General features: G+C 45.3%; 1 protein-coding gene and 1 long non-coding RNA gene across 10 annotated transcripts in view; one reads left to right on the top strand and one right to left on the bottom strand.

The window, feature by feature from the left end:
• Positions 1-1,467, bottom strand: part of HMGXB4 (HMG-box containing 4) — a 33,846-nt gene extending 32,379 nt beyond the window's left edge. For 4 of the 9 annotated variants that reach the window (XR_006059386.1, XM_060414121.1, XM_042247192.1 and 1 more), the window contains exons 1-2: positions 1,408-1,467; positions 783-892 (exon numbers count right to left, since the gene is read on the bottom strand). Coding sequence is in view for 3 of the 9 variants with exons in the window: in XM_060414121.1 (XP_060270104.1) it covers positions 783-822 (40 nt within the window). In the remaining 6 variants the exon portion in view is untranslated. Of the gene's footprint in view, positions 1-782; positions 957-1,407 lie in introns of those variants that run through there. The other 5 variants (XM_060414122.1, XM_027967697.2, XM_060414124.1 and 2 more) reach the window with 2 other exon arrangements.
• Positions 1,468-1,549: 82 nt separating this feature from the next.
• LOC121819153 (uncharacterized) lies at positions 1,550-9,429 on the top strand. The gene is made up of 2 exons (XR_006059387.1): positions 1,550-1,690; positions 8,826-9,429. It is a non-coding gene; the product is annotated as an uncharacterized LOC121819153 (long non-coding RNA).
• The last annotated feature ends 2,717 nt before the right edge of the window (positions 9,430-12,146 follow it).

The following is a 12,146-nucleotide window of genomic DNA, read 5'->3' as shown; positions in this document are numbered from 1 at the left end:
ATTCACTAGCAAGCTTCTTCATCCCAAAATGTAAGTGTGTTTTGAAAAAGACAAAGAAAGCCTCGGAAACCCGAGGCAGTACGCGAAGTCCTGAGGCGCGGGTCCAGTTCAAGAGGCAAGTCTTGTTCAAGATTTTCAAGATCCACGTTCTCTTCTTCCAGCCCTTCTTTCAGGAACTCAAGCTGCCAGTCGGTGCAGGAAAAGGAAGATGCACATACAGCTGTTGCCAGTTTCTGAATTGCTGCTGTTGTTACTTTGAGGATAGGAGCAGGGGATGCCTTCTCATTTTCGCCCAAATTTCCTCCAATCTCAGGACGCAGAGACTCGGAATTCTTGCCACTCCCTTCTCCAAGAACCTACCTATGCAGCACTCACAGCCCCTGCCAGCTCTGGAAACTGCAGAGATCCCGGCAGCCAGGGTTGGGGATTGAATCCTCTCATTGGGATGCAATTGAGCGGAACCACGACCACCACACAGATCTGCTGACAACACACATTTCCAAAAAAACCCAGCGGTACAAATTTTGACAAGCCTTATCCAATCAACAGGCTCTACTCTAGATTCAGTGGTTTTTGTTTTTAAATTCTGCTATGGGGTAATATAATCAGCAACCAACTTAGCCATCAGGTAGCAGAGAGATAAGATGGTTCTCCTCTTCTGCCCGATAGAAAAATTAAGTGAAATCTACTAGCAACAGCTTTGGGGGGGAAATGGGTCTGGATGGAGCAGATCCCACTAAGGAAGGCACGTTCAAACTGGGTCGCACGCAAAGATTACATACCACACAGGTTATTGCTACAAAGAGCCCCCAAGACCACCATTTTTGTGGTCCCCACGGCAAACCAACGGGATTCTCTTGGCAGTTTTGCAGCAACAGCTAGTTCAACAAAGCTGGGCGAAGAGGGGAAAAAAAAGAAAGCTCGTCGCATCCACTCCTGCCAGCCGCGCCCCGGCCCTCCCGTCACCCCGGCTCCCTTGCCCCTTGACAGCCCGGGGACCCTGTGTTCCAGGTCCTGAGCCGCAAGGCGGCCGCGACCCGGGTTCCCGCGTCCCGGCGGCTCCAGGCGCCCCCGAGGGCGGAGACGGCCGGGCAGGGGGAGGGGCGGCCTCGGCCCGCGGGCCCCCGGGGCGGCCGCACGCCCCCTCCCGGCCCGCACTTTCCCGCCTTCCCCATTTGAACAGCTCCCGCCCGCCTTCCTCCTTCGGCCCGCTCCAGCCCCTTCCCGGGGGCGGACTGCGGCCGCTACTCCAGTCCCCGGCTCGGCCCCTGGGCTAGGCCGCGAAGGGCCCGGGGCGCTCTCGGGGCGGTGTCGCGGCCCGAGGCGGCGGGTGGCGGCGGGGCGGGGCCGCTGCCGCCTGGGGGTGGGGGCCTAGCTCGGCCTCGTGGGGGCTCCGCTCGCCGCTACCTTCACTAGGCTCGCCCGGATCCCGCCTCAGCGCCGCCGACCGCCGCCATCTTGGAGAAGGAGAGAAAAGCGCGAGCGACCAGGGAGCCTCAGTCGAGCCCAGAGCGCAGACTCTGCTTGGGAAGGGGAATCCCGCTGGTGCAAGAGCGCCGAGCGCATCGAATGAGACGCTGGGCTTGCTGAGCCCCAGAGCTAGTCTGTAATAAGAATTTGTCCTGTGTCAGGCTTGGGCTAGAAGCTTTACGAACAGGACGGCATTTGATCCTCACTGCATCTCTGTGAGGTAGGTTCTGTCACATTTTACAGATCAGAAATGGGGTTCAGAGGGAGGGGTTAAGTGACTTGCCCAAGGATACACAGGTAGTTGGAGTGCAAGACAGGCTACCAGCCACTTCTAAGAGTTCTGATTCTTACTGAAGTGCTCTTTCCAAAAGACTCTGCTGTTTCCTTCAATATATTTTTATACAATAACTCTTGTCTTTGCAAAGTCGTGCAGATTAATACCAGTGCTGCTTGTCTGGAATTTAGCATCTGCATTTAGATGACTGGCGTATTTGGGATGAGGTAGGCAGAATATATCTTTATAACAATGCACTGAAAAATAATTTGCATGGCAAGTCATCTGCATTTCTCCCCATAAATCGTTTGCATTTCAAAGTTAGAAACAGTTTTCAGAGAAATGAAGAGTTGCTACACAAAGGAAGGAAAGTGTTTTGTTTTTTCCCCATTTTGCTCTGGGGAATTTAGATCAATGGGTAGAAGTTACAGTGTGCAGCTCTTGGTTCAGTATGAAGACGAATTAATTTTTCCAGCGCAGTTCAGTTATGTTTGACTACTTTGTAAGGTAGTGAGCTCCCTGAAGAAGCCTAAGCAGAAGCTAGTGTCATAGTTTCTGTGGAGCAGGGAGTATAGAGATATAGAATGGCATCTCAGTTCAGTTCAGTCGCCCAGTGGTGTCCGACTCTTTGTGACCCCATGAACTGCAGTGCACCAGGCCTCCCTGTCCATCACCAACTCCTGGAGTCCACCCAAACCCATGTCCATTGTGTCGGTGATGCCATCCAACCGTCTCATCCTCTGTCATCCCCTTCTCCTGCCCTAAATCTTTCCTAGCATCAGGGTCTTTTCCAATGAATCAGCTGTTCGCATCAGGTGGCCAAAGTACTGGAGTTTCAGCTTCAACATCAGTCCCTCCAATGAATACCCAGGACTGATCTCCTTTAGGATAGACTGGTTGGATCTCCTTGCAGTCCAAGGAACTCTCAAGAGTCTTCTCCAACACCACAGTTCAAAAGCATCAATTCTTCTGCGCTCAGCTTTCTTTATAGTCCAACTCTCACATCCATAAATGACTACTGGAAAAACCATAGTCTTGACTAGATGGACCTTTGTTGGCAAAGTAATGTCTCTGCTTTTTAATATGCTGTCTAGGTTGGTCATAACTTTCCTTCCAAGGAGCAAGCGTCTTTTAATTTCATGGCTGCAATCACCATCTGCAGTGATTTTGGAGCCCAGAAAAAACAGGCAGCCACTATTTCCACTCTTTCCCCATCTATTTGCCATGAAGTGATGGGACCGGATGCCATGATCTTAGTTTTCTGAATGTTGAGCTTTAAGCCAACTTTTTCACTCTCCTCTTTCACTTTCATCAAGAGGCTCTTTAGTTCTTCACTTTCTGCCCTAAGGGTGGTGTCATCTGCATATCTGAGGTTATTGATATTTCTCCCAGAAATCTGGATTCCAGCTTGTGCTTCTTCCAGCCCAGCATTTCTCATGATGTACTCTGCATACAAGTTAAATAAGCAGGGTGACAATATACAGCCTTGACGTACTCCTTTTCCTATTTGGAACCAGTCTGTTGTTCCATGTCCAATTCTAACTGTTGCTTCTTGACCTGTATACAGGTTTCTCAAGAGGCAGGTCAGGTGGTCTGGTATTCCCATCTCTTTCAGAATTTTCCACAGTTTATTGTGATCCACATAGTCAAAGGCTTTGGCATAGTCAATAAGGCAGAAATAGATGTTTTTCTGGCTCTGTCTTGCTTTTGATCCAGCGGATGTTGACAATTTGATCTCTGGTTCCTCTGCCTTTTCTAAAACCAGTTTGAACATCTGGAAGTTCACGGTTCACATATTGCTGAAGCCTGGCTTAGAGAATTTTGAGCATTACTTTACTAGCGTGTGAGATGAGTGCAATTGTGCAGTAGTTTGAGCATTCTTTGGCATTACCTTTCTTTGGGATTAGAATGAAAACTGACCTTTTCCAGTCCTGTGGCCACTGCTGAGTTTTCCAAATTTGCTGGCATATTGAGTGCAGCACTTTCACAGCATCATCTTTTAGAATTTGAAATAGCTCAACTGAAATTCCATCATCTCCACTAGCTTTGTTCGTAGTGATGCTTCCTAAGGCCGTCTTGACTTCACATTCCAGAGTGTCTGGCTCTAGGTGAGTGGGAGTGATCACACCTTCGTGATTATCTGGGTGGTGAAGATCTTTTTTGGACAGTTCTTCTGTGTATTCTTGCCATTTCTGCTTCTGTTAGGTCCATACCATTTCTGTCCTTTATTGAGCCCATCTTTGCATGAAATGTTCCCTTGGTATCTCTAATTTTCTTGAAGAGATCTCTAGTCTTTCCCATTCTGTTGTTTTTCTCTATTTCTTTGCATTGATCACTGAGGAAGGCTTTTTTATCTCTCCTTGCTATTCTTTGGAACTCTACATTCAAATGGGTATATCTTTCCTTTTCTTCTTTGCTTTTCACTTCTTTTCACAGCTATTTGTAAGGCCTCCTCAGACAGCCATTTTGCTCTTTTGCATTTCTTTTCCATGGGTAAGGTCTTGATCCCTGTCTCCTGTACAAAGTCATGAACCTCTGTCCATAGTTCATCAGGCACTCTGTCTATCAGATCTAGTCCCTTAAATCTATTTCTCACTTCCACTGTATAGTCATAAGGGATTTGATTTAGGTCATACCTGAATGGTCTAGTGGTTTTCCCCACTTTCTTCAATTTAAGTCTGAATTTGGCAATAAGGAGTTCATGAGCTGAGCCACAGTCAGCTCCCAGTCTTGTTTTTGTTGACTGTATAGAGCTTCTCCATCTTTGGCTGCAAAGGATATAATCAATCTGATTTCAGTGTTGACCATCTGGTGATGTCCATGTATAGAGTCTTCTTTTGTGTTGTTGGAAGAGGATGTTTGTTATGACCAGTGAGTTGTCTTGACAGAACTCTGTGAGACTTTACCCTGCTTCATTCTGTACTCCAAGCCCAAATTTGCCTGTTACTCCAGGTGTTTCTTGACTTCCTACATTTGCATTCCAGTCCCCTATAATGAAAAGGACATCTTTTTTGGATGTTAGTTATAGCAGGTCTTGTAGGTCTTCATAGAACCGTTAAACTTCAGCTTCTTCAGCATTACTGGTCAGGGCATAGACTTGGATTACCATGATATTGAATGGTTTGCCTTGGAAACAAACAGAGATCATTCTGTCATTTTGAGATTGCATCCAAGTAGTGCATTTCGGACTCTTTTGTTGACTGTGATGGCTACTCCATTTCTTCTAAGTGATTCCTGCCCACAGTAGTAGATATAATGGTCATCTGAGTTAAATTCACCCATTCCAGTCCATCTTAGTTCCATCTTAGAAGAATGGCTTCTAAAGTTGTGAAACTCATGAGACTCTATGCAAAGTTATGTGTTTGTGCACATGTGTATTTTTCTGGGGTTTAGATCCTATCAAAGATTAGGAACCTCTATCCTAGCAGGCTGTCCATTCCAGAATTGGACAGGTGCTTGAAGACGGTATAGTCATTCTTATCACTTTACAGACTTACAAATCAAGGTCAAGAGGAGCAGGGGGATTTGTCTCAACCCATGCTGTCAATTAGTGATCAGATTAGGATTAGATACCAGGTTATTGGACTCTTGGTTCACTGCCGTTTTCGCCATATCATGCTCTCCGTTTATGCTATGTGGAAGATCAGATTCTGTTTAATTACTATTCTTACAACTGTGAGATGCTGAGATGTGAAAACACTTGAGACAGAGTTGTTGAATATATCCCTCAAATGTAAACACACACACGCACACACAAAATAACTCTAGCATAATGACCTTCTGCACAGCCCATATCCTGCTCACCAAAAAGACTGGCAATGAGTTTCACCAAATGGTGGGGGATTGCACTTCTGGGACACCTACCTGACATTAGCATCCTTGCTAAGTATTTAAGAGCCTCAAGAATGTATTTCTCCCTTCTTCAGTATTGGTCAGGATGATTTTAGTTGTAAGCGACAGAAACCCAATTCAAAATTGTTCAACAGGAAAGGAGAATTTATTGGCTAACATCATTAGCCAGTGCATTCAGCTGTGGCCGGATCAAGGGAGGCACTCCAGCTGCTCTCTTGACATTTCTCTTTGGTGCTTTCTTCTGAACTGGCTTTATTCTCAGGCTCCAGGTGGTGACTCCAATAGTTTCAGGCTTTATTATCTTTATTGGTAGCAACATCCCTAGAGAGAAAGTTTCTTTTTCCTGTTTGTTTTGGTAGATATCATGGAATTGACTCTTCTTTCCTGAATTGCTTCATATGTCCAAACAGAAAGCAATCAATACGAGCAAAGGCATGGGATATGCTCATTGGTTAAATTAGGTCACATCCTCACCCAAGAGTAGGTCAGGCAGAACCTTAAGGAAAATCAGAGATTGTTGTCAGAAGAACTGTAGGGAGAAACAGACAAACACAATTATGTCAGAGATTTCAACAACCATCTCTCAATAACTGATAGAATACCTAAATAGAAAATCAGAAATGCAACTAAAACCTTCAGCAGCATGTTAATTGGCTTCAGTTCAGTTCAGTCGCTCAGTTGTGTCTGACTCTGCGACCCCATGGACTGCAGCACGCCAGGCCTCCCTGTCCATCACCAACTCCCGAAGTTTACTGAAACTTACTTCCTTTGAGTCGGTGATTCCATCCAACCATCTCATCCTCTGTCGTCCCCTTCTCCTCCTGTCTTCAATCTTTCCCAGCATCGGGGTCTTTTCAAATGAGTCAGCTCTTCACATCAGGTGACCAAAGTATTGGAGTTTCAGCTTCAACATCAGTCCTTCCAATGAATATTCAGGACTGACTTCCTTAGGATTGACTGGTTTGACCTCCTTGCAGTCCAAGGGACTCTCAAGAGTACACCACAGTTGAAAAGCATCAATTCTTTGGTGCTCCGCTTTCTTTATAGTCCAACTCTCATATCCATACATGACTCCTGGAAAAACCATAGCCTTGACTAGAAGGACCTTTGTTGGCGAAGTAATGTCTCTGCTTTTTAATATGCTGTCTCGGTTGGTCATAAGTTTTCTCCAAAGGAGTAAGCATCTTTTAATTTCATGGCTGTGGTCACCATCTGCAGTGATTTCGGAGCCCCCCAAAAATAAAATCTGCCACTGTTTCCACTGTTTTCCCATCTAATTCCCATGAAGTAACAGGACCAGATGACATGATCTTTTTTTCTGAATGTTGAGCTGTAAGCCAGCTTTTTCACTCTCCTCTTTCACTTTCATCAAGAGGCTCTTTAGTTCTTCTTCACTTTCTGCCATAAGGGTGGTGTCATCTGCATATCTGAGGTTATTGATATTTTTCCCAGCAGTCTTGATTCCAGCTTGTGCTTCCTCCAGCCCAGCATTTCTCATGATGTACTCTGCATATAAGTTAAATAAGCAGGGTAACAATATACATCCTTGACATACTCCTTTTCTTATTTGGAACCAGTCTGTTGTTCCATGTTCAGTTCTAACTGTTGCTTCCTGACCTGCGTACAGATTTCTCAAGAAGCAGGTCAGGTGGTCTGGTATGCCCATCTCTTTCAGAATTTTCCACAGTTTCTTGTGATCCACACAGTCAAGGCTTTGGCATAGTCAGTAAAGCAGAAATAGATGTTTTTTCTGGCACTCTCTTGCTTTTTCGATGATCCAGTGATGTTGGCAATTTGATCTCTGGTTCCTCTGCCTTTTCTAAATCCAACCTGAACATTTGAAAGTTCATGGTTCACGTATTGTTGAAGCCTGGCTTGGAGAATTTTGAGCATTACTTTACTAGCATGTGCCACCCAACCACATACATGCTTTGTAGGAGCACATGGAGCATTTACCAAGATAGACTATATATTGAGCCATTAAAAAAGTCTTAATAAATTTAGAAACGATTCAAGTCATGTAAAATATGTTCTCACTATAATGGAACTAAGCTAGAAATCAGTGACATAGAGATAATGTCTTTATGGAAAATTCCCAACTATCTGGAGATTAAATAATATACCTTCAAATCATGCAGACATCCAAAAATGAGTCAAAAGGGAAATTAGGAAGTATATTGAACTGAATCAAAACAAAAAACACAAAACATCAAAATGTGTGGAATGCAGTTAAAGTAGGGCTCCGAGGAAGATTTATAGTACTAAAATCTATGGTACTAAATCTGTCAACAAAAGATAGGTCTCAAAGTTTCAAGTCAGTAACATCAACTTTCACTTTAAGAAATTATCAGTGGGTTGGGGGTTTCCCTGGTGGTCCAGTGGTTGGGACTCTGTGCTTCCACTGCAGGGGTACGGGTTTGACCCCTGGTTGGGGAACTAAGATCTCACATGCTGCACCGTGCAGCCAAAAAAAAAAAAAAAATTAGAGAAGTTAATTAAAATTAAACTCAAATAAGCAGAAGAGAGGAAATAATAGAGGAAGGGCAGAAATCATTAAAATGGAAAGCAGACAAATGATAGAGAAAAGGAATGAAACTGAAAAACTGATTCCAGGGCTGGGGAAGAGAAAGCACAAATGAGCCTGAAGCACGCTGCAGTACCAGAAAGTAAGAAGAGTTCTTCACGAAGAGAAATGGAGAGAGAGTGTGTGTGTGTGTGTGTGTGTGTGTGTGTGTGTGTGTGTGTGTGTGGCGGGGGGAGCAGAGAGGGTATGTCAAAGGGACAGATGAATTGACCTGAAAGAGCTCCCAATGGTCAGAGCTGGAGCAATTCAAGAAACTAACTAAATGGTATCTATTGGATCATAACCAAGGTTATAAAATAAGTATACAGGACTTGGTAATGATATCAATGATTGAACAGATAAATAGGGAAAAAGAGACAAATATGCATTGTAGAAAAATCCCAAATAATACCCCACCAGGAGGTTGAGCTTAATTCCCACCTTTCCACTTGAGAGTTGGCTAGACTTAGTGACTCAGTTCTGAAGACTATAGTCATGGAGAGAGAAGGTAGTAATTGTAGATGTTGAATTCTGACAAGTACTACCTTAACCAAGTGATACTAGTTACCTTTGATATGACAGGATGAGAAAGACACTTTACCTTGAGGCAGGCTTCCTCTGGCTTCTCAGGTGGCTCAGTGGTAAAGAATCTGCGTGTCATTGCAGGAGACGCGGATTTGACCCCTGGGTCAGGAAGATCTCCTGGAGTAGGAAATGGCAACCTGCTCTAGTATTCTTGCCTGGAAAATTCCATGGACAGAGGAACCTGATGGGCTACAGTCCATGGGCTCGCAAAGAGTCAGACACAGCTAAGTGACTGAGCACATGTTCTTCCCTTAGATCCATCACTGCAGCGAAACCATGATAAAACACATCAGATACACACCCAAATTGAGGGACCGTCTCCAGAACACCTGACCAGTACTTCTCAAGGCTGTCAAGGTCGTGAAAAATGAGGGAAGGCTGAAAAATAGTCACAGACCAGCAGACACAAGCACAGCAAAATGCAAAGTGGTAATCTATGCAGTGTAATGGATCCTGGAACAGAACGAGGGCATTAACAGAAAACCTGGAACATCCAAAGTCTAGAGTTTCACTAATACTAATGTATCTTTGTTGGTTTCTTATATTTTGACAAATATACAACAGTAATGTGACCTAGTAACAAAAGGGGAACCTGAAACTGCAGAGTGTATGAGAACTTTCTCAGCTATCTTTGCAAGTTTTCTGTAAGTCTAAAATTATTCCAAATAAAGGTTTATTTTCAGAAGCTTGTCCTTTGAGAAGATCTGTAAAATGGGTAAATTTCTAGTTGGGCTGATCAGAGAGAAAAAAGAAAGAAGGCATGAAATAGCAAAATCAGAAACCCAGCTGCGAAATGCACACACAGATTTTGCCTTTGCTGTCCATCTGTGTTGACGCAAGTACATGAAGTGATTTATTTTCACAGCTGCATAGTATTCTATGGTGGCAGTGTGCCAGATTTTATTTTTTCATTTTCATCACTTTGGGCATTTGCATTGTATCCATTTAAAAAATTATTAGAGACTTCCCTAGTGGCCCAATGGCTAAGATTCAGAGCTCCTGATGCAGGGGGCCTGGATTCAATTCCTGGTCGGGGAACTAGATCCCACATGCTACAACTAAGAGCTGGAGTGTTGCCACTAAGGATCCTGAACTCCAAGTCTCACGCATACCACAACTAAGACCCGGCACAGCCAAAGAAATGAATATTTAAAAATGCTTATGAGCAGTAGTGCAGCCATCTTGTTTGAGTGCTCTGTGCAATTGTGTGAGAGCTTCCTCGAGAAGTCTGCTAGGAGCCAAAATGCCACGCGTGTGTGCTAAGTCGCTTCCATTGTGTCCGACTTTTTGCGACCTTATGGACTGTAGCCCACCAGGCTCTCTGTCCATGGGATTCTCCAGGCAAGAAACTGGAGTGGGTTGCCATGCCCTCCAGGGGAATCTTCCTGACCCAGGGATTGAACCCTCGTTATGTCTCCTGCGTTGGCAAGTGATTTCTTTACCACTAGCGAAGTTCTTTACCACTTGGGAAGCCTGGAAATGCTATAACCTAGCAGCAGGCAATGGCACCCCACTCCAGTACTCTTGCCTGGAAAATCCCATGGACGGGGGAGCCTGGTAGGCTGCAGTCCATGGGGTCACTAAGAGTCGGACACGACTGAGCGACTTCACTTTCACTTTTCACTTTCATGCATTGGAGAAGGAAATGGCACCCCACTCCAGTGTTCGTGCCTAGAGAATCCCAGGGATGGGGGACCCTGCTGTCTATGGGGTCGCACAGGGTCGGACACGACTGAAGTGACAGCAGCAGCAGCAGTGCATATCATTATCTTTACTGATATCACCAGGTTACTTTCAAAGTGGTTGAATGAACTTCTGTGTTTTTCCTACAGCTGGCTTCCTGAGTTCCCGTTCTATCTCTGCTTGGGGGCTTCCATCTCTCTCCCTCCTCTCCATGCCTTTCACCTATGAGATGACCAATTAAGGTTAATCCTAGATGATGGAAACACCCAGACCTCCTGAAAGACATTAATAACCTCTTGAATTTTGCTCTTTCAAAATATGATCAAAGCTTCAACCTCCTGGTGAAGTCCAGTGTAAGAAAAATCAACATGGTGTACATATCTGGCAATTTTCTGTACGACCCAATAAACTGAAGGACACATTCGTAGATACCAAATCATTTGCTTGGTCATTTGAGACATACATTGTATTCTCATAGGTACTCCTTTTGTACTGGCTGGCTTCATTCTACTGGTTTTTTAGATATGAGGAGTGACTTATCCAAGGTCCCGTAGTAAATTGATGGCAGTACTGAGATGAGAGGGCTTGCCAGGTGGCTCAGCGGTAAAGAATCCGCTTGCTGATTCGGGAGACACAGGTTTGATCTCTGGGTCGAGAAGATCCCTGGAGAAGGAAATGGCAACCCACTCTGGTATACTTGTGGAAAATCCCATGGACACAGGAGCCTGGTGGGCTTCAGTCCGTGGGGTCGCAAAAGAATCAGACACAACTGTGCGACTGAGCACCACCACCACCACCACCACCACCAAGATGAGAACTCACTTTTCTCTCGACCCCACCAGAACTCAGGTCATTCCCGACTCCACCTTTGTGTCTGGTTCAGTGCCCAGGGATGCAGAGAGTGTATCCTGACGTTCTCCACTGCATGGACCCAAGCACAGCTGCATATACAAACTTGTTCAAATGGCAACTGCTCTGAGCCCTCAGTTTACTTAGAGGGGGTGATTGTTCTCCCTCAGGTCTCCTAAATGCCCGGAGGTCCCGTCACATACCCATGATTTGGCTTTCATCCTGCCACTCCTGGTCCCCAACAGCCCTCCCTGTTCTCCCGCCTCACTGCCTGTTCCCTGTGAACCTTGCTTTGCCTTCCTCCTCTGTGTTATGCTCAGCTGGGGAGTCACATGGGTCCCCAAGGGTCCCAGCTCTTCAGTGATGAGTTCCCAGAGGATGATGGCAGTCTTGTCTTGTCCCCCTGGCACACCCACAGTGCCAGGTGGCTGGACCATCACCTCTCCTCAAGGACAGAATCTCAGTGTGGAGTCTAGTCATTGGTGCATCCTCATGCTTCTCAGTTCCCAGCCCCTCACTGGAAAGTGAGCTTCCTCCCAGCATCTTCCTTTCCAGCAACCAAGCTCCAGCTGGCGCTACCCAGTCTGTAAGACATGTTTTAATGACTTTAAACCACAGAGGGAAGGGATCAGAGTTCTCTTCCTTATTCCTGTGGCTACAGATAAATAAAATGCTAATGGGAAGGATGACATCCTATTACTTTCCAGTCTGGCTCTAAATCCCAGGTGCTTGCTGAGCACTGTCGTCCTGTGACTTTAAAAATATACTTTATTCTCACCAGCCCCCAAACCCACTCATCTCCCGTTCTTTCTTACTGGTCAAATTGGTGGCACCATTTGAGGATGAAAATAAACCATGGGGAGCAGATTT

Source organism: Ovis aries, chromosome 3 (genome assembly GCF_016772045.2).
Source record: "Ovis aries strain OAR_USU_Benz2616 breed Rambouillet chromosome 3, ARS-UI_Ramb_v3.0, whole genome shotgun sequence".
Classification (NCBI taxonomy): Eukaryota; Metazoa; Chordata; class Mammalia; order Artiodactyla; family Bovidae; genus Ovis; species Ovis aries.
This window is presented reverse-complemented; position numbering and strand designations above follow the sequence as displayed.